A 26008-nucleotide genomic window follows, 5' to 3' on the forward strand; every position below is an offset into this window, starting at 1 on the left:
CAGAGATGACTCAGAGTCTCCCAGAGCATGTTGAATTGCTTTCCCTGAGTCTGCAGGGGGGCGTGGGCTCCCGGGAAGTGAGCCTCGAAGGGCTGTCACAGGCTTGACAGTGGAGCAGGCACAGAGGACCGTGTTGGCCCAGAGGGAGTCCTGGCACCCCCAGAAACAGCAGCCCTGTGTGAACACCCAGGAGGAAGTGGCGCTGAGCTGCAGAGAAGCAAAGCTGTTTCTCCTTGGGCAAGCCGTCCAACCTCTCTGGGCCAGTGTTCGCATCTGTAAAATGTGGGATTTGGGATGGAAGCTCTAAGAATCTCTTGTTCTCAAAGTTACAAAGTGTTTATAACTGATGACATTTGGCATTTTTTCATTTAATCCTCTCCGCCTATGAAATAGGTTCTCTGTGGTTACTGTTCTCCAGAGGAGAGGATTTGGGAGAGTGAACATTCACCTGGGGTCATATGGCTCATCAGTGGTAGTCTGTCCCCAGAGCACATATCCCTGGCTTTGCTCTTCTGTGCCGGCTAGTTAGGGCCTAGCGTTTTCCATTCTTTGTAGCGGTGCCTCCAGCCCTTTCACGTCCTTGTGCTGCACACGGAGTATGTGGCTGAGCGGCTCTGGGGGACTGGCCCAGGGCTCCCCCCAGATGCTGTGGCTGATCGATACCTCACCCCATTCATAGGACACTTGCTTTAGAAAAGGCAGCTATTCCCGAGGACTCGAAGTGATCCTTGAGGGAGGAGACCCCATCTTTCTCTTCATGCCTCCAAAAGGCAGTGACAAAATGACGTGCCCTTAGCTAACCCAGGGAGAACTAAACTGAGCCTCTCACCCCTTCACCTAACTCTGGGAGCCTCTGGAATTCTGGGCATCAAGATTATTTTAAAATGTGGGAGAGGGTGACAGGCTTCACATCCCTTCTAGGAACCAAACCTCCAGGGAAGTTCCCTTCGGCTCCTTGCTGTGATGCCCGCTTGGGAGAGGGGCAAGGGACCTGCAGGATTGATTCTTCCGTTTGCAGGGATTTGGAGGTAACATTTTACTGAGAGCAGATTCTGAAACAAGATCGGTTGTTAGGACTGTTTTTCTAAGTAGGAGGCTGTATGGACGTGTGGTAAATTGCTTCAAGCCTTTCTAAATTAGAACAATAGGGAGAAACAGGAAAAGCCTTATTGAAAGATCTAGGTCCTGAGAGGTTTTTAAGGAAACACAGACGGCGCTTTGGCGCTACGGTGTACTGCTGGGGAGCCGTGTGAACTTGAGGGCAGGTTGGAACCTTAACTTCACCGCTTGATGTTAAGCCAGGTGACCCAGAGTATGTTCCTCCACCTGAGCCCACATGTCCTCATCTGTGCGGTGACAGGACGGTCACAGGCTGGTCTGCAGTGAGGGAGATGACGCACTCCACGAGGCCGGCACATGGGAGGTGCTCGCTTGGTGGATGAGGAGCGTTAAAACAAGCCTGTCAACGGGAAGGGACTGAGCCACAGGCACCATTAGCATGACAGCTGTCACAAGTCCTGAGCTCTTGGTCAGGAGTTCCTGCTGGGCCCAGAACTTGCAGATACCTGGTTAACTTTTTGAGCCTGAAGTGTAAAAAGCTCCGAATTTTTTTTTTTTTTAAGATTTTATTTACTCATTTGAGACACAGAGATACAGAGAGCATGAGCAGGGGGAGAGGCAGAGGGAGAAGCAGACTCCCCGCTGAGCCAGGAGCCCAATGTGGGGCTCCATCCCAGGATTCTGGGATCATGACCTGAGCTGAAGGCTTTTGGGGTGCCACCCAGGCGCCCCAAAAGCTCTGAACTTAAAATCAGATTCTTTTTGAGAAGTGATGATTACCGTGTTTGGATCTGTGACACGACATGAGAAGTGCATAAGCACCGGGCTGGGTCTTCCCTGTGCCCGGGCAGGAAAGCCCTTTACCATCGTTGTTCGAGCGGTGCCTGGGAGGCCCGAAGGGTCTGGTCCTTGTTTTAGGAGGATGAAAGTTGAGATACAGATGGAAAGGAGCATCTCTAACGTCATGTAGCCAGTTGGCTTGCAGAACTGGGAAAAACCTTTATTTCTCGATCCTCTGGTCACCAGGCCCCAGGGCCGTTCCATAACAATAATTTGGGAAGGTGAATCCAACGAGAGAAACTAGCCCAGTTGTTGGCATGCAGTTCTGTGGAGTGACTGAATGGGTTTCACTTTTCCTAAGAGATGGAGCCCAGTCATTCCCCAGGGCTTTCTGTGCTGTCCCCCAGTTGTGTGCAGTTCCCTGCAGCCTGTCTGGCTAGAAAGATAGTGTTGATACTAACAAAGCTCAGGAAACTGGAAAAACTGGTCCAAGGATTATCCCATCAGTGGGGTTTGTGTGTGACACTCCTGAGTGTGCTCTGCATGGGATGCACTGTCACCTTCTCTGAGACCGATTTCTCTGGTCGAGGTGGCATCAGCTGGTCGGAAGCTACATTAGATCCTTCTCACCATTTGGACTCCCATACAAAAGGGAGGTGGGAAGCCGGGTGCAGCAGTAGCTAATCCAGCATTTCTCAAACATATTGGCTTCAGGACCCCTTTACACTTTGAAAAATTATTGAGGACCCCAAAGAACTCTTGCTTCTACGTCTCTTACTTATTGATACCACTATCGACATCAAAACTGGTCAACTTTTATAAGTTGTACTCTTTTAAAAATGATAAGCCTATTACATGTTACCATAAGTAACCATAACAGAACTCAGTTTTCCAGAACAAAAGCCATTTTAATGAGGAGAGTGGCATTGTTTTACATTTTTCACGTCTCTTTAATATCTGGATTTTCACGTCTGCTTCTGCATTCAATCTTGCAATATCACGTCACGTAGTCTCTCTGGAAACCTTACTATACGCTCTTAAGCAGGCGAGCGTGGAAAAAGCAAGTAACATCTGGGTATTATGTAACTGTTTTCACTTTGCAGATCCTTTGAAAGGGTCTTAGGGAGCCTTGAGCTCCCCAGGCCACACTTAGAAAACCAAAACTAATCTAAAAGAGGGGAGAGAAATCCTACTGAAGTGTTTGGCTGGGAGGGCAGTGGGGTGTTTGACCCCGTGTTCCAGTGACGCCCCAAACTTGGCCCACGCCCCACGGAACACAAACTTGAGAGAGTTCAACTGCATTATTTCTGATGTTCCTTCTAACTCACCAGTTCTCTGTGTGGCTTCATTTGAATGCAACAGAGACACCAGTGCCTGCCAAGTGCTGGGTCCCCGAGAGCGCCAGGATGGTCCCTGTAAGCAAGGAACTTAATGCTCACTCGACTGGGGGGGCTACCTGAGGGCAGGGCAAGGCCATTGCCAAGTCTCTCAGAATGGCAGCAGGCGTCACGGATGGGATCAAGGCCAATTTCCAGTTCCATCAAAATTCCCTTTATTCCCTCCCTCTTGGAGGGACACGACCAGTTTGCCCGAGGCATCCCATCTTGGCTCCTCATTTAAAGTCCCGGGTGTTCAGTTCCCCTTCCCGTTCTTAATTCTTATTTGCCACCTGCTTGTACCTACTTACAACCGCAGCATGTCTGCCTCTCCCACAACCTGTGTCAGCAGCTTGATTCCATTGCTCGCCAGTCTGAAGTCTGGATTTCATAGCTCCTTCCAGGCCTCTGTTGGACCAAACTTCATCTCTCCTACTGCTCCCCTGGAGGCGCCTCTGGCTGTCACAGGCCTCAGGCTTGAGGTCCCCTCTCCTTTTCTCTCCCAGCCCCCCACTGGTGATACCGCACTTCCTGACTCCGGACTCCTCAAGAGCCAGGTGAGCTCTTTAAAGAGCTCTTAGCTTGGGGCGCCTGGGTGGCTCAGTCAGTCAAACTTCCGCCTCTTGATTTCGGCTCAGGTCATGATCTTGGGGTGGTGGGTTTGAGTCCCGCGTTGGGCTCCTTGCTCAGCAGGGAGTCTGCTTGAGATTCTGTCTCCCTCTCCCTCTGCCCCTCACCCCTGTGCATGCTTTCTCTCTCCCTAAATAAATACATCTTTAAAAAATAAAGTGCCCTTAGCCCATGTTCAACCCTTACTACTTGACCCTCACTCCCCACCAGCTGCTCATCCTCTGCCTGTGTGATCCTGAAAAATACTTCACTTGGCCCCACTGTTCTCATCACCATCATTCCGTTTCACTTTTCATTCACTGCCCAACTTCTTGAACAAGGAACACACCCTCCTGCTCCATGGCGTCACTGTTCTGGTGAACCTCTGCATGCTGCTGTCCCCACTCTTCCTTTCTTTTCAGACACATTTTTTAAGTAGGATCCATGCCCAGTGTGGAGCCCAACTCGGGGCGTGAACTCACAACCCTGAGATTAAGACCTGAGCCAAGATCAAGAGTTGGATGCTTAACTGACTGAGCCACCCAGGCGCCCCAATATTCGTATTCTCTGCCAGAATGTCCGCTCTGTGAAAGCAGAGAGTTAAACATTTTATTTAGTGCTAATGCTTCCCCTAGGTCAGTGCCTGGTACACGGGAAGCCCTCAAATGTGAAGGAATGACTCGTTTTTCCCTATTGTACCGTCAGTTCCACGAGGTTGTGCCTTGTTTGGCTCACGTTAGGTCTTCAGTGCCTGGCACCTAGTAGGCATTCACGTATTTTTTGAATTAGCAAATGAATCCAGCTGCTAGGTAAGTTCTGTGATTGTTTTTTGCAATGCTGCTTTCTCTAGTTGATGTGGTTTGCATATTGTCCTTTGCATCTGTCCCTTCCTGCTGTTACCCTCACACCTGGGCTTCAGCAGTAACCTCCTTGAAAGCTCAGCAGCAGAAATCCACTCTGTATGCTTGCATCAGACTACTTTCTTAAAATAATATGTTGATATTGCTCCTCTGCTCAGAAACTTTCATCGCCTCCCCGTTATAGTTTCTACTGTGCAAACAGGTGGCACCGCAAAGTCTCCTCTGGAAACTGGCTGTTCAGAAGCGCGGGACCGAGTTTCCCATCGGTGGCGCATTCAGATGCCTACCTTAGGTCCCCGCACTTTATAATTTTGTACATTTATAGTTTCTCCCTCTCTCTTCCTTTCTCCCTACCTCTATCCAGCTACCTACCTTCCCACCTACCAGAACATAGCCCACCACTGAATTGTAGTTTAAATAAATGTAAAGCAATATTTCTAGGGGGCACCTGGGTGGCACAGTTAGTTTAGTGTCCGACTCTTGATTTCAGCTCAGGTTGTGACCTCAGGGGCGTGAGACGAAGTCCCATGCTGGGCTCCACGCAGGGCTGGAGCCTGCTTGAGATTCTCTCTCCTCCTACCCAACCCCCCAAAAAAATTAAAAAAAAAAAAAACAACCCACCAATGTTTCTAGAGAAAATATGCTCCATTTCATTTGGGGGACACCAGGCACATATCCTGGCCTATAGGGAATTTCCCCTCCAAACCAAAACTGATGATTCTCAGACTGTGATAGCAGCTGTCTAAATACACCTGTCATTCAAGGCTCTTAAGTTCCAATTCCATCATGAAATCTTTATGATGAAATCTTCCCCATCATTTGAGCTAAAAGTGATCGCTGTCTCCCTCTGAAGTCTAGACTGCTTATTTGACAGCTGCTTTATCTACTGCATGTCTTTTATTTTTAATTCCTTATGTCTTACCACTGAGAAGACTATCAGCTCCTGGAGGGAAAAGGCTCTAGTCTATAACCTGTGGCACATAATAAATGGTAAGCCCCCATTAGTTACTGAATAAATGATTAATTAATGCCTGTTGTTTTCCAGAAGACACGGGTAGGCGAGTCAGAAATCTGGTCTTCACAGTGGCCAATTCTGCTCTACTTTTTTGTTTTAAGATTTTTATTTATTTATTTGACAGAGACACAGCGACAGAGGGAACACAAGCAGGGGGAATGGGAGAGGGAGAAGCAGGCTTCCCACTGAGCAGGGAGCCCGATGTGGGGCTCCATCCCAGGACCCCGGGATCATGACCCAAGCCAAAGGCAGGCGCTTAACGACTCAGCCACCCAGGCACCCCTGTTTTTTTTTTTTTTTAAGATTCATTTATCTAGGGATGCCTGGGTGACTCAGTTGGTTAGGCGTCTGCCTTTGGCTCAGGTCATGACCCCAGGGTCCTGGGATCGAGTCCCGCACTGGGCTCCTTGCTCAGCGGGAGGCTGCTTCTCCCTCTGCTTGTCATTCCCCCCCTGCTTGTGCTCTCTCTCTGACAAATATTTTTCAAAAAATAAAGATTTATTTTAGGGAGAGCACGAGTGAGTGTGTGCGAGGCGAGGGAGGGGGAGAGGCAGAGGGAGAGAGAAACTTAAGCAGACTCTGAGCTGAGCAGAGTCCGATGCAGGGCTCCATCTCACGACCCTGAGATCATCCGGAGCCGAAAGCAGAGTCGGATGCTTAACCACAGTGCCACCCAGGCGCCCCTCTGCTCTACTTTTGAGTAAAAGTATCCTGCAGCCTGATATCAGGAGACTGCCTTGGAAATGTGTGCAACAGGTGTCTACAGTAGGAAACAGCTCAAAGAATGAATGGGTCAGTGCAAAATGATCGCGGCTAACAGCATGTTGCTGTTTATCTCGTGCCTGTATATGCCAGATAACCGCTCTCATCCTCACAACTATTCTGTGAGGAAATGGGCTCTGAGATGTGATATGACTTATCATAAATATCAAAACTTTTAAGGGATAGAGCCAGGATTTCAGAGCTAGCATTTGGGGTGCCTGGCTGGCTCAGTTGGTAGAGCATGTGACTCTTGATCTCAGGGTCATGAGTTCAAGTCCCATGTTGGGTGTGGCATTTGAACCAAAGTCTCTCTGACTCCAGAGCAGGTTGAGAAGATGAGCTGGAGTGGCCCTCCTGCCTCAGTGGCCGGTCAGTGTCAAGTGTGCGTACCTGGTGGCTACACAGACACTTTCTTCTTCCCTTCTATTTCCTAAAATGGCTGAATCAAAGGGGATCCCACTAACCTTTCCTAGATCAAGGACCACTTTTTTTTTTTTTAGAGAGCAAGAGAGGGAGGAGGGCAGGGGAGGGGCAGAGGGAAAGGAAGAGAATCTTAAGCAGACCACACCCAGCACAGAGCCTGACTCAGGGCTCCATCTCACATGGCTCCTGACCCAAGCCAAAATCGAGAGTCAGCCTCTTAATCAACTGAGCCACCCAGGTGCCCCAAGAAGGAACACTTTTAAATAGTCATATGAGGAGCGCCTGGGTGGCTCAGTCGGTTGAGCGGCCAACTCTTGATTTTGGCTCAGGTCATGATCTCGGGGTCCTGGGACTGAGCCAGGTGATGGGTTCCACACTCAGTATGGAGTCTGCCTGCGATCCTCTCTCTGTCTCCCTCTGCCCCTCCCCCTGCTTGTGTGCTCTAAATTAATCTTTTTTTTTTTTTTTTAAAAAAAAGGTCATATGAGCAGCTCCTCTCCCAGGCAGATTCCAAGCCCATGTTCTTTTGACATCACCACACCTGATTCTTAGCTCCTGGAAAAACAACTAAAAACTTGAGCTGGACACTCCATGAGCTGTTCAAGGATCTTCCCTGCGACCTTGTTTATAACAAATTATAAACAACATGAATGCCTATCAATAGCAGAGTGGTTAAATTACAGTATAACCCTAAGACAGCATACCATACCACGCAGCTGTTAAATGACAGAATGCCCAAGCATGTTGGTAAAGAGAAAAGGCAACATTCATACATGTATGTGTTTACATAGGCACAGAAATTCATTGAAGGGCATTGATTAATTCATTCAAGAAATATTTCTTAGGCATCTTAAGGTGTCCAAGGAACTTATTAACTTATTAACAAGGGTTACCTGGGAGGAGTGGGTCTTTTTTTTTCTTTAAAGATTTTATTTATTTGAGAGAATGAGATAGAGAGAGCATGAGAGGGGGGAGGGTCAGAGGGAGAAGCAGACTCCCTGCTGAGCAGGGAGGCCAATGCGGGACTCGATTCCGGGACTCCAGGATCATGACCTGAGCCGAAGGCAGTCGCTTAACCAACTGAGCCACCCAGGCGCCCAGGAGTAGTGGGTCTTAAGGAAAAAGTTTGTTTTTTAACCATGAGTATTACTTTTTTGTATTACTTAGTTTGACTTTTCAAACTAAAAATGGTAAAACGAGTAGAAATATTCAACAGGTACTTGACTGAAAAGGGGCAGGGCTATAAGGAACTTCGAATTCTCTGCAATTCTCAGAATGGCAGGAGGAGCATCTCACTTTTAGGGCAGGTGGGAACTTACTCTAAAACAGGGAAAAAACTGGAGCTGATGATAAACCCAATCCCGCTTAATTCCTGGCGGCCCAGGTCTTCCTAACCACACGCTTTTGAGATGTGACTGTGTAGGCGGTGTAAAATCGAAGCCGAGGGAGCTGCTGCTTCGGGCTCCGGGTGCCGCTCACACCGGCTCGGCGTCAAGGTGGACGGGACTCTGACTCTGGAACTGCCCTCCCCATTTTACCAAGGAGGCAACCCAGGCTCCAGAGGGTCACGGGGCTAGTGGTGATTCAAAGGCCACACTCCTCTCACGCTCCGCTCCGCAGGCAACTCGTGTCCCTCAAAACCGGGCAGCCAGCGACCGCCTGGGCGTCCAGTCCACAGGCCCGGGACCAGCATCCCGGAGGCGGCGTCCGTGCGGAAGGGGGCGGAGTGTCCGGGTCCCGGGTCTCGAGAAACCGGGAGCTCGGCGTAAGCCCCGCCTCCAAGGTCACTGCGTGCCGCTCTTTCCGTCTCCGCAGCGCCTGCGGCTCTCGAAGATGAAGGAGCCAGTCCGTCCCGGGCCACGGCCGAGTTTCTCCGGCGCTCTCGGCGTCCTTCAAGGCTCCACAGCACCCCGGTTCTCCGAACCCCCAGGGCCGCGCGCGACTGCGGCGACGTTCGCCGACGAGACGCAGGGAAGGCAAGGCCGCGCCCGCGGGCCTCCGCCAGGGCGCCTGCGCGGTGCGCGAGCGCGGAGAGGGCGCGGTTGGCCGCGGCTGCGGCTGCGCAAAGGCGGTGTCAAACGCTGCGCCTGCGCACTGGCGGGGCGGGGCGGGAAGGAGGGAGGTGGCGGCAGCGGCGGCGGCTGCTGAAGAGGAGGAGGAGGAGGAGGAGGAGGAGGGGGAGAGGAGGGAGGTGTTTCTGTCAGTTCCGGCTGTTTGTTCGGGAAGTGGATCCGCCGCTGCCGAAGCAGCCCGGAGGGAGCTGCGGATCGCGAGGCCAGCACCGACCCCGCCCGCCCGCGCGCGCCTCCCCCGCCCGCCATGGCCCGGGACTACGACCACCTCTTCAAGCTGCTCATCATCGGCGACAGCGGTGAGGGCCGCGGCGGCCGGAGGCGGCGTGGGCCCTGCCGGGCGCGGCCCGCGGGGGCCTCGGGGCGGGCAGGCGGGCGGGGAGGTGCCGGCCCGCGCGGGGCGGGGCTGCCCGGCGGCCGTCGGCCCTAGGGGCGCGCCGAGGGGCTGCGGGCGGCCTCGAGGTGAGGTTGGGGCACCCGGCTTCGGAGCGGAGGGGATGGGCGCGCGGGGCGCGCGGGGGTCGGGGCTGGGGCTCCCGGTTCTCTCGCCGCGCCTGCCCCTGCCTCACGTGTGACCTTGGTCAAGTCGCGCGATGCATGGAGTTGGAGAGACCCGGGTTCGAGTTCTGGGACTACCAGCTTCCTCACTCTGTGACCTTGGGCAAGTTGTTTCGCCTTTGTGAGCCTCAGTTCCCTCATCTGTGAAGTGGGGACTTGCCTCGCTGGGTGGTTGACTGTTTGATGAGATAAAGCTGGGAAAGTGCTTAGCGCAGAGCCTGGCGTAAAGTCAGCCCTGGGTAGATGCTAGCTATTGATGTGATTGTTAGTGCCCTTTGTAAGCCTCAGTTTCTTCCTCTGTAAACTGGGCATAATCCCAGAACCTGCATGGGATGGTCTCGCACAAGGCCTGGCACATTCCTGCTGAATTATTATCTGTATGGTTCCGTTTCCCCATCTGTAAAATGGAGCTGATAGTAGAATCTGCCTCGCAGGGCTGAGTGAGTATTCAGTGAGATAATGCACACATAGTGTTGTGAACAGTGCCTGCACGGAGAGAGTGCTCAGTACGTGTTTGCTGCTACATACTGTATACTAGATGGGTACTGGAGTTGGGTCAGCCAATATTGCAAAAGGGCTCTGACCACGTCTACACTCTTGGAGAGCTCCTAGCTCCCTGCACGGCATCTTCTCCAGGGCCTGGTGCAGTGCCTTGCAACCAGTAGGGGCCTAAAACACATTTGTTGAATGAATGAATCAATGTTAAGTTCCTAGAAAAGACAGGTTGGTTTCTGGGAAAGGGTGGAGGGTTTTAGAGGTGTTGTAGTGTGGCAGGTAAGCAGGTTTATGGGGTGACCAAGAGGTCAGGGAGGCAGGCCCTGGGGGGTTTATGGGAGCATAGCTGAGGTGCTGGGATTATATGATGGGGAAGGAGGCTTGGGAGCATGCCAGGTTTATAGACCAGACCTGAGTTGAGTGTGGGCAAGGCCGTCATATGACTAAAGGCAGCGGCCAGGTTGGTGGTAGAGCCCATGGGTTGTTAAGGAAAGGGGAGCAAATCAAAGGGGTTGTAGGACATTGACGGAAGAGTGTTGGGTGACACTGGGCCATAGCTGGCCATGGAAGTGAGTGGGTTTTGATCTCGCTGTGAAGTGAGATTGGGGTGTGGTTGGTGGTCTGGATCTGGTGAAGGATGGCTGAGGTTTCTGTTGTTACTGGTGGAAGGGAGAGGTAAGGGGAAAAGTTAAGGGCCAAGAAGGGAGATGCAGAGTAGCTGTGGTCAAGGAAGGAGTTAGATGGGTGGAGGATGGATTCGTTGTGGTTTGAATGAGAGAAAACCAGATGAGCTGTGTAGACTCACCCTTGGAGATGGACTCTGGTTATTCCCTAGGGTCCTGAGGCTTTCCACCTTTACAGGATTTGATTTCAGCCCCGGCCTTCGTTCTCAGGGGCTGACACCAGAGTAATTTCTCTCCTTTTGGAGTTAAAGTAAGCCCACCACGGTCAGGGGTCCTTATCCCTCTAGGGCTTGTGTGTTGATACCCAAAAATGAAAAGCATAAATTCTGTAAGAAGATGCAGCTTGATGGCTTTTCTCTGTAAAACCCAGGGGATGGTTCTGGCCCCCTTTCTCACAGTACATTTTGCTTGGTGTATTGATTTTTCACCCAGAAGTCAGGTGTGGGAGAAGACTCGCTAAGTTATGTGGCTGGCTCCTAGTTCAGTCTGAGCTTGTAGAACTACATCAGGTACAGGAGTCAAAGCTGGACCCTTCTGAGCCTGGGAGATGGAAGTTCAGACTGAGCGTGGCAACTGAGGGAGAACGTCAGGCACCGCCCGGGACCGGCACCTTATGGGGAGGCTTTCTTAGGGTTTTTCAAATGATTTCACAGACGCTTTCATCTGGTTCTCACCTGCTGCCTGTGTGACTTGCCACATAAGGAAACTAAGGCTCAGAGGCGCTGACTGACTTGCCCGAAGTCACACAGCTCCTCACAGGCAAAGCCAGGAGTTAATGCACGTCGGTGCTATGCGTGAGCAGCTGGTGTCAGGCCTGGCGGGCCCTCAATGAATGTTCGCTTCTTTCTTTATAAATGTAGAGTTCTTCCCACTCTGCCACATCGTATACGCTTCTGGGATACATTCCCTCAGCTTTGCAGCTCTTCTTTATGGCTCAGGTTCTACACTTTCTCTTACGTTCTTCTGATCGGCTCAGAAGTGTCACAGCATTTCATCTGAACTGTGGGGCCAGCCATCCTCATTCTTAGAACCTGGAGGCTGGAGTGGCCATCAGAGAACCAGTTAAAGCCTTTTACTTTACAGACGAGTGAGCTGAGGCTCAGAGAGAGGAAGTGACTTGCCTGAGGTCGTACAGTGAGTGGGTGACTGAGCCAAGATTAAAACTGCGAACGCTTTACTCAAAGGTCTAAGGGTCTTCAGCAGTCCAGAACTGAAGCCCAGACGAGTGAGGGAACTAACTGTAAGCCCAAGGGAGGAGCAGGGCTGAGGGTGGGGACTTCTGTGGGGCTTTTTGAGGACCAGAGCATCTGTGTAGGCCAAGAGGCAGGGAGCAGGGGAGAGCGGTGAGGGCTGAGGGGCACGTGCGGTGTTTGCCGAATAAATCGGTCTCCTGGCTGCCTGTGGTCTTCGCAGGGTAGGAGGTGATGGGGCAGGACTGGTTGGGTTTCGTGCCGGGTGCGGCCCTTGGGAAGCCCTTGACTTCAGCCGTGGCGAAGGTAGATTGGTACCTATCACTTCCTCCCTTACGCCAGTGCTGTGGGATGAATGGAAGCAGCATGTTTTCCCGAGGAGGCCTCTTCCAGGGATATTTAGGAGAGGTCATTTCTCAGGGCGGTTTCTCTTCCGTTCAAAGGGAAGAGCAGTGCCGGAGCTCGGTGTCAGGCCCAGAGCAGCAGTTACGTGGTGACGGTAGTGGTCGTTCTGCAGGCGGTTTTCAGCGGCTCTGCAGAGCAGCGGGGTGAGTGCAGGGGACTCGGAGAGGCCAAGCCGGAGGGCACACTGCTGCTTCCTTGCTTCTTGCAGAGAGAGCAACTCCCCCTTACCTCTTGTATTTTTTAATTTTTTTTGAGAGAGAGAGCAGTCGGTGGGGAGGGAGGGGCCGAGGCAGAGAGGGGGAGAGAATCCTAAGCAGGCTGCACGCCCAGCGCAGAGCCCGACGAGGGGTCACGATCTCACCTGAGCTGGAACCAAGAGTCAGATGCTTAACTGACTGAGCCACCCAGGCCCCCCCCCAACCTGTTTTAGATATATGGGATCCAGATAAAATTTAATTTTAAAGAAGGATTCTGCTGCCCCCCTGAAAGTTTGAAAACCACTGCTTTGGCTTCTGTGGATGCTGCGGTCAGGCATTCGATGGTATAGCTGTCAGTGCGATTGGCGTTTGTTTGGGCCTAAATTCATTAAGCCATGCTTTGTTGGTGTCGACTAAGTGCTGGGCCCAGCTTCCAGCGCTGTAAATATCCAGGGCAAGGGAGGCAAGATCTCCTTCCTAGAGGAACTCACAGCTAGTGGCCCAGACACAGCTTTTAGCTGAGTAAGCAGGCCCAGAAGGCTCCAGGAGGAAGCCAAGGAGCCAGCAGGCCTGATGGAGGGTCGGCGCCAGGCAGAGCACCGTGGGGACCCAGCCCAGGGCTTGGGCTCTCCTTGGGCTCAGCAGGAAGCCTCGCAGAAGTGGCGATGAGGAAGTGGCTCTAAGCAAGAGTCCTGCGGGCACGGGGGGCTGAGGAGCAGGTACCGTGGGCGCAGCACCCGTCTGCTCAGAGCCGCGCCCCTGTCTTTGGGAAGGGAAGCCCCAGGTTCACTCCATGAAACAAGTTCTGGGTATCTCCGGACCACTCATTCATTGGAGGAGTCCCCAGAAGAGAGCATCAGAGAGGACTGGCCAGAGAGGTTGTCTGGGGTTGCTTAGGTTTCTAGAAACTGCATGGGAGGGGGGCGGAGGCAGCGCCCTCTTAGGCTCTGCTGGACGCCGGTGGGCCCCTCCCCACACATTTGCACTTAGCTTGGGGGCACTTGAGACCCTAGTGGAAATCTCCCGTCTAGTAGGCTGCTGCAAATCTAACAGGAGTCAGATGCAGAGGCCCCTTTGGGGTCTTTTTGTTCCACTTTCTGAGCCAGATGCAGGAAGACTGCCCTGGCGGTATGTGTTGGAGAGAGCACTAGAGCCCCGGAGCAGACAGCCCCGGATTCCCATCTCAGCCCCGCGCTTCCCTGTGGAGGCCCCGAAGGCCAGCTGCTTAGCTTCCCGCAGCCTCAGGTGCCTCCTCTTGAGAGACATAGCTGGAATGACAGGGGCATCCAAGTGCCCTTCACACACTCAACTCTGTGTGTGCCGATTCTTTCCTTCTGGGGTTGGTTCACCCAGTCGGCCTTAGGCTTGGCAGGGGTAGGGGATGGGGTGGGGGAGACAGGGCAGGTGCACAGGCTAGAGCTGCTCCTTTTGAGGTAAAGGGAAGCCAGGCTTATGGGGTTCTGCTTGTTCTTGGGACAAGTATGTTAGGGGCTGCCGTGCTAAGTCAAATGGTCTGAGCATGTGTGAGCTCTTGGGCTGACAGGTGTAAGGCAGACTCCCCCTCCTCACCGATCCAGCCGGCAGTGACATCAGCAGGGGGAGGATGGTTGGCAGTTGGTTTGTGTTGTCTGGGCCTCAGTTTTCTCACCTGTAAAATGGCCTTGATGATCTCAAGGGTCCCTTCCGGGTTCACAATTCCTCATCTCATGCTGTGCACAAACTGAAGCTCCACACACGGTGTATACTTTTCTAGGGACCGTGTGTTTCAGACACACTTTGGGGCCCAGATCATTTGGCTGACCTTCCGCCTGCTTTATTTCTCTTGTCTGGTATCTTCCTCTGGTCTCATCAGCACAGGGCCTGGGCATAAGCCCCTTTCTCATCTCTCCCCACGGGACTTGGGGCAGCTTCTCTCACACCAGGACAGAGGAAAAGGTCAGACATTGAGTGGGAGAGATGTTCTTGGTGTGTGGCCGGCCAGTCAGGGAGATAAAAAGCAGCACTGAGGTGGGAGATGGGTCTGCTGAGCTTCTTAAGAGTTAGCATTTGAATGCCATCTCCCTGAAGGACTGGGTTAGAGGGAGGGACCCATGCGCCCTCTCATCTCCTGCTTTCTCTCCTGCAGGTGTGGGCAAGAGCAGTTTACTGTTACGTTTTGCCGACAACACTTTCTCAGGTGAGTGTGCCCCCTGGGATGCTGCTGGAATATTCTGGGTTTGAGATCCCTTTACCTGGCCAGGCCTTTGCCTAAGGTCTGTCTGGTTCAGAAAGTCCTTTTGTAAGCCCATCCCTTTTCTACCCGGAGACTTTTTGTGCCCCAGCATTTAAGGGAGGAAAAAAAAAAGTTAAGTATTACAAGTTAGTACATGCTTGTATAAAATGTCAAACAGGCAGACTCAACGAGGTGAAGAATAAAAGCTGTCCCTTCACCTGCCCCTACTCTGTTGCCCTGGGAGCCTCTGTTCAGCATGGTGTGTGTCTTCCTGACGTTTTTCAACTTTACATGTGATGGTTTGGCAACTGGCCTTCCCCTCGGAATATCAAGGACCATCCTTGCCCATCTCTAGCAGACCCCTGGTTCTTCTGAATGGCTGTGGATTTTCCTGAGCTGTGCATGGATCTACATCATTCATTAGCAGTGCTCTTGATATGTGCGTGCTTTCTGGATGCTTCTATTTTAAGTGATGCATTACTTCGGATGCATCGTATGTTTATCCTTGTATAGAAGTGGAGTTACTAGGTCAGGGTATGGGCTTTTGAAACTGCCATCTTGCCTTTCAAAGAAGCTGTGCTAAGTGACACTCCCACTAAAGGGGTCAAAAGTGCCCCTTGTCAACCCTGATTAGTGCTGCATCTTAGTCTTCATTTTTGCTAAGCTAATAGGCAGAAAGTGCCATCACTTAAATGTGTATTTTCCTGATAGCTGGTGAAGTTGGACATGTTTTCGTTGAATATGTCAGGTTCATTGCAGAGGCTTCTGGTTGGCTTGGCCTCTCTGATCAAGGACTGAACGTGACTCTGTCATCGGAATTCGTGTGCTGTGGTTGAGCAGCAAGCTACAATTAGGAAGTGATTACGTGGTGAACACTTCCCTCTTGGTAGAGAATTGGGTTTCGCCCGACAGTAGCCCTGCGGCACCCCTGCTGGTGTGATGTCGGGAAGAGTGGTCTGCCCCGTGTGTGCCCTTGGGCACCACTTAAGTCTCAGCCCATCTGTGAAATGGGACCACTCGGCGTTCCTCCCGCATAGGGTGATTGCGAGGATTACCCGAGATGCCCCGAGTCCTAGTGCCTGGACTAAGGAATCCCTCCAGAAGGAGCAGCCGGGCGTTGTTGCTGTTCTGTTCCATTCAGGGATGGTACCTACCGGCAGCTTCCCAGGCTCAGGAGCACTGCTCTTCCTTGTGTCCCTCTTGCTCTCCGCCCAGGGTCTCCCGGGCAGTGTCTCCTTTCCGTTTCTACCCCCAGCATCTTAGTTGAGAGCTTCTGCCTGTCCCATACACGACGGCCAAGTTCATCTTGCCCATACGGGGTCTCTGGCCGGCTCTTTCCTGGGGTGGCAAACATCAGCGGCCTTCTCATGTGAGCAGAGTTTATACCGGGGTTTCTCCAGCTTGGCACCATCAACACTGGGGCCCTGTGCTTCCCGGGGAGGGGAGGGGGCTGCTCTGCGTGTAAGGATGTTGAGCAGCATCCCGGGGCTCCACCTGCGAGACACTGGTCGCTCTGCCTCCCACCTTCTCTCGCCTTGGAAATGGTGCCTGTTCTTTGAGCAAGGCCCAAGTGTGACTTCCTCCCCAAAGTCGTCCTTGATCTCTGCCCCACCCTGAACTTTGACCCCTCCTATATGCACCATATAGTTGGGTGTATGTGGGTCTTGTCTGCAGCACCGCGTTACACAGTCAGCCCTAAACAGAGCATGAACATGTGCTGTTTGTCAGCCTGGGCGGGACTAGGGCATTGGCTAGATTTTCTCTTCAACTCCATCTTTCACACAGATGCCTGAATGAACTGCTTACAGTGCGGCTCAGGCTCTGATTCAGACCCTTCAGTGCCGCCCTGCCACACACCAGAGAAAGTCCCAGCTCGTGGAAATGGCACAAAGGCCCTGAGACCTGGCCTCCGGTCCCCCTACCTGCCTCCCACTGCATGCCCGACCTCACGTGACCCCCCCTCCCCCATTGCTATTTTTGCTACTGTCTGCTCTGCCTGGAGCAGTGTTTTCCAAAATGCAGGTCATGACTTGTGTTAGGAAGTTAATGTTGTGGGTCATTTACAGTGTTGGGAATAGCACAGGAAAAAAACCCCAGAGTGTGTCCTGGGTCCCCCGGCACGCTCAGGCCGGCCCTTCTAATGCAAGGAGCCTGGCCCCTCCCTGGTCTCATCCTGGTTTAATTTCCTCTGTGGTGCTCCTCACTCCTGAAATTGTGGTCTCTGTCACTGTTTCATTGTGTCCTGTCTCTTGCTTTCCACCACTGAGGGCTCCATCGGGGTGAGGACCTTATCTTTCTTGTTCAGGGCTGTGTCCCCGGGACCTCGAACTTGCTGGGCACAAAGAGCCAGTGGGGAGGGATTGTGGAGGCTGGGGTCCCCTGTGCGGGCGAGGACACGGCCTGACGGGGGCGCCCCGCGGGCCTGGCTAACGTGCGTGTGTGTGCAGGCAGCTACATCACTACGATCGGAGTGGATTTCAAGATTCGGACCGTGGAGATCAACGGGGAGAAAGTGAAGCTGCAGATCTGGGACACGGCCGGGCAGGAGCGCTTCCGCACCATCACCTCCACGTGAGTCAGGCTGGCCTCCTCCCGTTCTCCCCCCTCGCCACCTGCATTTGGATTAGCATCGGGTGTCCCAAGTCACAGAGATGTCATGGGGTGGGCTCCTTGCTGGTGGAGGAGGAGGTGACGAGGTGGGCTACTTGCCCACGGGCGCCGCTGGCTGGGGGCCCTGGCTCTGGGGGCTGTCAGGACAGTACGAGTCAGCCAGCTCGCCCTCTGGCCTTCAGTTCCTCGGGATGTAAAATGGGAGAACAGGGGTGTGGCTCCCTAGGTGGTCACTCGGTGAGTGAGTGGCTCTTATTCGGCTGGCCATGCATGCTCCCGTCACCAACCCCAACTTGGGAGGAGGCTTCCCTCTTTTGAGAGGCCCGGAAGGAGCATGGGTACGCAGGAGGCCCTCAGGAGGCCTCTCCTCTGCCTCCCCAAAGCCGTTTACCGGGAGCCGGGTTCACCCAGTGGGCCGCCCTCCTTTGTAGCTGCAGCACCTTTGTGGTTCTTCGCTGTACAGAGGGGGACCCAGCCGGGGCCCCGGACGGCAGGAGTCCTGTGGACCTGTGGAGGGGCTCTTGGTTCTTTTTTTTTTTTTCAAGATTTTATTTATTTATTTGACAGAGAGAGACAGAGAGAGAGAGGGAACACAAGCAGGGGGAGTGGGAGAGGGAGAAGCAGGCTTCCCGCCGAGCAGGGAGCCCGATGTGGGGCTCGATCCCAGGACCCTGGGATCATGACCTGAGCCGAAGGCAGACGCTTAACGGCTGAGCCACCCAGGTGCCCCAGGGGCTCTTGGTTCTTGAGCTGTTAGTAGAAAAGCTTCCAGGAAGGAGCAGGGCTTTAAAGACAGATAGTTCGGAATTTATATTTCTGTTCTACTCTGTGACCTTGGGCAAGCTGCCTAAACTCTCTGGGCTTCAGTTTCCCAGAGGGTTTCTCCTTAGGATTGGCTTTAATGCTGAGTCCCCTGTGCCAGGTGCTCTGTGCTTGGGCTTCCCCTGGATGATCTGGTTGCGCTCACTGCAGTCGGTACGTTCCAGATGAGGGAACTTCTGAGCGGTCCTGCTCCCAGTGGGTGGCCGAGCCTGAGCTCCACACCGTGACGTGTGCGGAGGAGGAGCCGGTGTCTGGCCTGCAGTAGTTGCTGCTTTGGTAGGCCTCTCCGTTGCCTCCCCCAGAAGTTCCTGTGTGCCTGGGGGCTCTTGGGAAAGTGTGTGAGTTTTTCTGGCCAGAGATCCCTTTCTTCCCTTCGGCATGGAAATGGGACAGACCCCAGGCTGCCCACTCATCTGGAGGCTCCTCAGGGTCTTGGGAGCGGTGGGACGCTGAGGGGTGAAAAGTGCCCACGGTGGTGGCTGGGAGTGTCATGGGGGGACTCTCGGGGGTGCTGGCCAGGCAGGCAGAGGGGCTAGGCCAGTGGGTGGGCTGCCCTGGTTCGAGGGGCTGGAGCCCGAGCAGCCCCTGAGCAGGAGGGGCTTCTGTCACGAGGCCTGGGCGCCACCCGCTGCAGCTCTCTCTGACTACTTGCTGTTGAGCTGCCTGAGTCCCCTTGTGTCTTAGCAGTTGCCAGCAAGGCCTTAAGGAGGGCGGCTGGGTCAGAGGCTCCTTGGGGTAGGATGGATGGCACGGGCAGCCCAAGCATCCAGACCTGAACAACACTGCTTGTCCAGGTCAGGAGGTCAGGGCATTGACCCCAGATGTCCTTACTCTGAGCTGGCACCGTTGCTAAGGATTTTACTGTATTTGTTTCACTTAATCCCAAATAAAGAGTCCTGTGATTATTTCCATTTTATGGATGAGAAAATTGAGGCCCAGAGAGGGTAAAGTGACTTAGTTTGGTTAGTTAGGAGTTGAATTGAGGCCCGTTTGATGCCAAAGCTCTTGCCTTCCGGCTCAGTCCACGGCCCTGCTCTTTGCTGGCCCCACCTGAGGGCCTGGAGCTGAGGAGATGCTCCGGTGTCTCCTGTGGGTTAAAACCGCTCAGGGAATTGAGGGTGGCCGAGAACACTGGGCTCGTGGCCGTGAGAAGGGCTTTGGGCAGGGCAGTGGGCTGGGGTGCAGAGGAGTCGTGGCCACCTCGAGGTCAGCTCCTTTCAGGTCAGGGTGGAAGAGGGTGAACCGCCTCCTTCGTTCTGGTGGGGACACTGGAGTAGCTCAGCTACCGGAGGGCAACATGTGGTGGTTCTGGGCTGCTCGAGAAGGGGGCAGTGCTGCACAGCGGTGGCCGGGGACCCCAGGCTCAGCCCCTGCTGGCCATCTTACCTGTGCTGGGGAAGCTGAGGCAGCTCCGTGGTGCGGTCCCCCGCGCACGCCATGCCGGGTGGGGGTGGGCTGGGGGGACGGAAAGACTCCACGTCCTGCCAGGGTGGTTGGAGAAGAAGGGAGCCTCGGGAGAGTTCAGGAGTGTTCCGGGGATTGGGGCGGGCAGGCTGTAGCCGTAGGCCTTTCCTGATTCAGGGCATTAAAAGAGAAACTAAAACGCGTCCTGTTAGCCTGACGAGGAGCCCTGTGGTCACCCTGTTTCTTCTGTCTCTGAGGCCGGGGTTTGCTGACCCTGGGAGGCGCGGCTGGGGTGCAGGTCGGGGAGGAGTGAGTAACGAGCTGCTGGGTGGTGAGGAAGGGAAGCCCCTTTGATCCCTGGCCCTGGCCCGGGAGTCCGACCCAGACGCTCTGACTTCAGCAGGTCATTCCCCGTGGCCTCGTGGCCTCGTGGCCTCCCTGGTAAAATGGTGGCACTCGTGTCTGTCATACCGGGTCGCTGCAAAGATTAATAGGGCAGTGGATATGAAGTGTTGGGCGCCGTGCCAGGCCCAGAGCTGAGCAGGGCTGAGCGGGTGTCATTACTGGTGGTGGTGGTGACAGGAGGTCCAGAAGCACTGGTGCCCCCTCCTCAGAGCTCTGAGCCCCGATCTCGTCCTCAGACTAGTTCTCGCCCTTTCGGCATTTCTTGGCATTTCAGTAGTCTTGAACGCAGGAGAGCTTGGACATGTGTTCCTCGCTCGCACTGCCTTTGCTGGCCGGGGACAGTCGTCTGTCGCCCTGGCCCTGGCGCGCACTCCTGCCCAGCTGGGTGAGGACCTGGCGCTCCCAGCAGCAGCTGCTGGGGCACGACCGAGACTGGTCCTGAGGGCCCGGCGCCTGCTCGGCTTCACGGTTCGGCCTTCCCAGGGCAGGGACACCGCGTCCCTGGAAGGCAAAGCTGTGGCAGAACGAAGCCCCCGGGAGTCCCCAGCAGGCTTCCGAGGGGGGCAGAGACGGGGTGGGGGAGACCAGCTGGGCTGGACCCGGGGGCACCGCACAGACTGCTTCTGCTCGCGGCCCTGGTAGCCAGCTCGGGAGAGCGGGTCACCCGCTGCCTTGCACACTGTCCCTCGGTTTTCTTCCACCTGGGTCAGGGGCCCCAGCTTGTCACTGAAGGAATATTAATAATGGTGAGGAGCCCCCATTCCTTGACTGCTGGCTACTGACTGGCCCTTGTGGAAACCTAAGTTCTCTCCTTTATTCCTCGCAGCCGTCCCAAGAGCAGGTACGAGCTCACAGTTGAGGACGGAGGTGCGCCGAGGTGCCTGCCGTAACTGTCCCGGGGTCCCACATCCTTTCAGCGATGGCGCCAGGGTAGCCTTTGTCCTGCAGCTGGGCCGAGCAAGTGAAGAGTTGGCCAGAGCGCCGCTGAGCCGGTCGTGAGAACGTCCCCATCCCCCTAAGGCTCTGGCGCCAGGCGTGAGGACCGAGTGCTCAGGCTGTGATAAGCCAGCGGGGGGTGGTGGTGTGTGCGGTCCCTGTCCTCCATCCTCCTGCCTTCCAGAGCTTCTGGCTGATGTCAGGCCATAGGGTCTGCACGTTTGGATGGTGGCACCTCTGGGACACCTCCTTCCCGCTGTGCCCGGGTGCCCACACCGTCTCCACGCGCTCTCTGCCGCCAGCACAGACGGGCCCAGAGCGGCGGAAGGGAGGTGCCCACCTGCCCCCAGCGGGGTGAATGAGACGTTGGCAGGGCTTCCCAAACGGCGTGTCTTCTTGGAATGGCATTTTACTAAGAGATTTGAAGAGAGAAGGTCTTTGAATGTTAAAACAAGGACAGTGATAATAGGGCATCGAATACAAGAATTACTTGCATTTTAAACCTAAAACAAGAACTTCAAAGAAGGTTCAGGCTAGTGGCAGACTCGAACAACTTGACCGGCTGCCTCAGGGCTGCTCCCTCTTCACTGGTGCCTTGGGGACAAGCGTGAGCAACAGTGCTGCTGAGCATCCCGGCTGGCGCATGGTTCCCGGATGTCCAGCCGGGGTCACACGGAGAGGAGATGCTGGGCGTCTTGCAGGAGAGCATGTGCCCCATCCCCATCTCCTGGCCGCTGTCTGGACACGGGCAGGCTCGGTCTTAGTGAAGGGGCCACTCTTGTCTAGGCTGAAGCTCTGACACAGATCCTGACCCTACAGGTATTACCGGGGGACCCACGGGGTCATCGTGGTTTATGACGTCACCAGTGCGGAGTCCTTTGTCAATGTTAAGCGGTGGCTTCATGAAATCAACCAAAACTGTGATGATGTGTGCCGAATATTAGGTGAGGCTGGACCCACCGGGGTGGGGACAGTGGCCTGGGGGGTGGCTGGGGGGGTGCTCCTGCAGGGCTGGGCTGACTTTGCTTTGCCTTGAAGTGGGGAATAAGAATGACGACCCTGAGCGGAAGGTGGTGGAAACAGAAGATGCCTACAAATTCGCAGGGCAGATGGGGATCCAGTTGTTTGAGACCAGCGCCAAGGAGAATGTCAATGTGGAAGAGGTGAGGCCTGGGCCCGAGTGGGGGCAGGGGAGGGAGTGGGGCCCAACTCTGTCCCACCGCCACAGTCCTCTTCTCTGCACGTCTAACCTGCCCAGAGTACCCAGGTGGCAGACAGAAAACCTCCTAGTAACTGCCGTTCCTCGGGGCCTACTGGGTGCCAGGCATCGTGCTGGGCCTTTTGTAGGTGTTAGCTCATATCTCAACAGTCCTCTGACCTGAGGTTCCAAGTTGAGGACTATCACTCAACTTGTAAGAGGCCGAGTCACCCTGAGCCCAGCCACGCGGGGTTCCCGCTCAGTCGTCAGCCTCACTGCCCTCCCTGGCCCCACCCATTACCTCTTCCTGCTCTCAAGGCTTTCCTTGGGGCCTTGGCTTCCCTGCAGACACCTGGTTGCCTCCCTGTGGCCTCCAGAGTTCGGGTGGGCACCTGCTGCGAGTCCCCCAGAGGCTGCTGGGGAGACAGGTCCCCCACAGAGCAGCTGAGCTTCTGGCCCGGGGGCAGCTTCCCTTCCGCTAGGCCTGCTGGGAGGTAGTTGTGAGCCTGTGGGAGAAAAGTGGGACCTTTTGCCACAAGCCCAGGCAGGCCATGCTCATAGCTTTAGGTGAGTCCTGCCCCATAGTGTGTGGAATCTAGAGACCCAGGGAAGCCAGGATCCCCCACTGCATCCTGGACACCCGATGCACAGTGGCAGGGAGCCCGGGTGCCTCCGAGTCAGCCTGGGATCACAGGACGGGCCTTTCTGTCCACCTTGGGTGGTGACTTAAGCTCTCTAGGTTGCACCTGTTCCTTCTGTAGATCGGGGTGGGGTGAGGGTTCCTGCCTCCTGGCTTGTGAGGAGTAAGTGAAGCAAATTATGTCAGGTGCTTGATACCTTTCCTGGCAGAGTGGAGGAGAGGATGTGGGTTGGCACGTGGAGTTCCGCTGGGTCCTGGCACCACAGGGACATCTTGGGGGCCTGGAGTGGGCAGGCTCTGGGTCCCTCTGGCCCGTCACTGGAGCTGGGGCGCCTTCGTCTTGTCCGGATTCCAGCTGGAGAGGTTCTTTCTCTCTTTTTAAAAGAAAGGCTAGAAAATCCCTGAGATTGATTTCCCCAAGACACAGCTCATGGGGCTTTGATGTTTTCCTTTTTGACCTTTAGAAATTACCAGCTCCTTTTGGAAAGGGTCTGGGGCCATGTGTACAGAAAGCCCTGAGGGTAGGAAGAGCAGATGGGGAGCGGGGCCTGGGCACCAGGTCTGAGGCCCACCCCGCCTCCTTCGTCCTCACAGATGTTCAACTGCATCACAGAGCTTGTCCTCCGAGCAAAGAAGGACAACCTAGCCAAGCAGCAGCAGCAGCAACAGAATGACGTGGTGAAGCTCACGAAGAACAGTAAACGGAAGAAGCGCTGCTGCTAGGCCCCCCCCGGCCCCCCCGGCCCCCCGCAGAGACTGCGCTGTGCCTGCTCCCCGCCCGCGGCCCGCGGGGCTCCTCGGGGACAGTCGCAGCTTCGTGCCGTTATTTAAAGAATTCTCTCCCCGTTTTTGTATCGGGAGGCGCCGTCGGCACTTCCTCCCCTCCCCCCGTGAGTGCCAAGAAGGTGTCGGACGACCTGCCCTTCCCTTCTGGTGCCCCCGGCCCGGGTACCTGGGCCCGGCGAGGCCGCGGCCAGCCGAGCAGACTGAGGAGCCAGAGTGTGTACATACGTGTATTGCTTTAACCAGCCGCGTCACCCTCGTCACCCTCGTCCTGCTCTGGCTTTTGCCTCCTTCACGCCAGCCCGCTGCAGTAGACCCTCCCGTCCGCACCCCTCCCCATCCCATCTTCCGGCCGGTGGCTTCCTGAGGAGACAGGCTCGAGTTCTAGCCACACCTTTAGCCAACCTGGGCTGGTGGAGCAGGCCTTCCTCATAACGTGTTCTCTCCTACAGGCTGTCGCCTTCTGTCCCTGGCACGTCAGGTCACCCCCTCTTTCGGGGGGCCTGTGTCGTGTCTCTTCCCAGCCCAGCTCCCCCCCCACCCCCGCCGCCACCATCATCTGGCAGCTGGGGGAAACCCGGCCTGGAGGTAGGCTTGGGGGCTCCCATTAGAGGCCTAGCCTTTTGGTCACCAGATTTCTTGTCCTGCCTTCTAGATGCCTCTGAACTACAACCCCAGGGAAACCGTGGCTTTTAACTTATACCAACCTGTTTCAGTTCCAACAGAAAGGTAGGGGTGTGTTTGTGCAAGGAAGGGGGCTTGCAGGGGCACCGAGGTGCGTTATTTTAACACATAAAGAAAATGAAGCCAAATCAAATGAATTAAGTTCCTCACACTTTCTCTTCCTGAGGTCTGGTTGGCACAGCAGCAAACGTTGTGGCCTCCCCGCTTTGGGTCCAGTGTTTTTAGAAAAATTGAATGGCTTCCTGTCATCGTGGGGCTGGGTCTTGGCAGAGCAGCCTCGCCTTCCTGGCCATTTCTTGGTGGGAGAGGAGAACGGGCCTCCCGCCCTCGTCTGTGTCGGCCCAGGGCTTTCCACGGAGCTCCCAGGTCTCTGTCGCGGCACCAGGCAGCCGTGGATGTGAGGCGTGGGTGCCAGGCGCTGCTGGGCGGTGGGGACGTCGCCTGAGAGGTGGCCGGCAGGTGGACCCGGATCACTGGCGGGACCGGGAGGATTTGTTAGCGGCTGGGAAGGATGGCAGCCCGGGGCTGGGAGCCAGCCAGCTTTGACCGTGGTGCCCTGGAGGAAAAGGCCAGGGTCATCTGCACTTGATTACTGTCCCCCTCGGGACACTTCATCATTCACCTTTCCCCTAAAAGGATCACGTCACCTGGGAATAATTTATTTCAACACCATGATGTGTTTTGTTAGATTTCCTTTCCTAGGCGAATTCCAGGCAAAGCCCTGATTGGACAATCACACCACAGATCACACTGCAGATTTTCCATGTTAACACTGTTGATGGGTTTTCAGTCAATACTGACCTGTCTCTCCACTTCCGCAGACTGCCAAAAGCCTGCGGTTCTCTGGGAGCAGGCCTTCACTGGAACTCCCTGACGAGGTGGGGGAGCTCGGGGCCTGGGGAAGCGGGGCTGCGGAGGGTGGCCGCGGGGCCAGGAGCAAAAGTGTGGTCTCCGTCCTCAGGGCTGTGCTGGGTGACCAGAGGTCCTGTGCAGGACGCAGAGAGCTCGAGACTCCTGGGCGGGCAGCGTTCTCGACCCTGAGCATTCACGTGACGTCAGTGTGGCAGTGCTTGCAAATTCAAGCAACCAGGGGAAGGGGCCCTGGAAGTTTCCAGCCTGGGCTAGAAGACACTATGGCTCTGGCAACTGGACGTCCAGACCCAGGTGGTGGGGTGATTTTGGTGACGACAGTGTGCCTGTCCCACTGAGTGTTACACGCATGAATGGGGGGTGGGGGTGGGGGGCTCACAGGGCTGGACTGACGTCCTGGTGGACCTGATGTGAAATTCCTGTTGAACAACAAAACTTTTAAATGGTTTGCTAGGATTATTTCTGTATTGAAAGTTTCTAATTATGCTTTTTAAAAAAATACTAAAAATAAAGGTTCAAGCTGCCAAATTTTCTTCCAGGGTCTGTTTGCTCTCCTCCAGCTGTGCTCAGGGTGGGCCTGCCTTCTTGCCACCCACGGCATCCAGCTCTTGTTTGTCCTGGTCTGAGTCCAGCACAGGGGCTTGTTGAGGCCCAGGGACGCTTTCAGGAGCGAAGTTTGTTTTCTCCACAAAAGGCTGGTCCAGGTTGAGCTTCCCCCCGCCCGCTTCAGCGCAGAGGTCGGGGGCGCGCGTGGTAAGATGGCAGGGGAAGCGCCGTGTTTATTCTCCGCGCGGCCGGAAGGATGCAGTGATTGCTCTCTGGCTCCGAGTTCCTGCATACGGCCTGCCGAGGCTCGGGAAGCAGGGCGGGTGTGGAGGCAGGCCCCGGAGCGCTGTCCTGGACAGGATGCTGCACCCTCCGGAGGAGGTGCCCCCCCCTTCCTGGCTGAATCCACTCACC

General features: G+C 55.0%; 1 protein-coding gene across 3 annotated transcripts; it reads left to right on the top strand.

Moving 5' to 3' along the window:
- The first annotated feature begins 8990 nt into the window (after positions 1–8990).
- On the top strand, positions 8991–25576 carry RAB35 (RAB35, member RAS oncogene family). 3 transcript variants are annotated; one of them, XR_014139773.1, is made up of 8 exons: positions 9062–9255; positions 12326–12430; positions 14610–14660; positions 17144–17267; positions 21693–21817; positions 21912–22036; positions 23306–25056; positions 25140–25576. XR_014139773.1 is itself a non-coding variant. In XM_081802098.1 (7 exons), exons 1-7 carry the CDS (start codon positions 9204–9206, stop codon positions 23432–23434), a joined length of 711 nt encoding a protein of 236 aa, XP_081658224.1. In that variant the 5' UTR covers positions 9064–9203; the 3' UTR covers positions 23435–25576. The 3 variants fall into 3 exon arrangements, 2 of the variants coding, with proteins under 2 accessions (XP_081658223.1, XP_081658224.1); XM_081802098.1 differs by having other exon boundaries at positions 9064–9255; positions 23306–25576; XM_081802097.1 differs by lacking the exon at positions 12326–12430 and having other exon boundaries at positions 8991–9255; positions 23306–25576.
- Positions 25577–26008: the final 432 nt, after the last annotated feature.

This window comes from Leptonychotes weddellii, chromosome 13 (genome assembly GCF_054177405.1).
Source record: "Leptonychotes weddellii isolate Sample4059 chromosome 13, ASM5417740v2, whole genome shotgun sequence".
Classification (NCBI taxonomy): Eukaryota; Metazoa; Chordata; class Mammalia; order Carnivora; family Phocidae; genus Leptonychotes; species Leptonychotes weddellii.

Coding starts and splice junctions, on each gene's coding strand:
- RAB35 (XM_081802098.1), top strand. CDS start 9,204: ATGGCCCGGGACTACGACCACCTCTTCAAGCTGCTCATCATCGGCGAC. Junction 12,431..14,609: donor CGGCTCTGCAGAGCAGCGGG/GTGAGTGCAGGG, acceptor TCTCTCCTGCAG/GTGTGGGCAAGAGCAGTTTA. Junction 17,268..21,692: donor TTCCGCACCATCACCTCCAC/GTGAGTCAGGCT, acceptor CTGACCCTACAG/GTATTACCGGGGGACCCACG.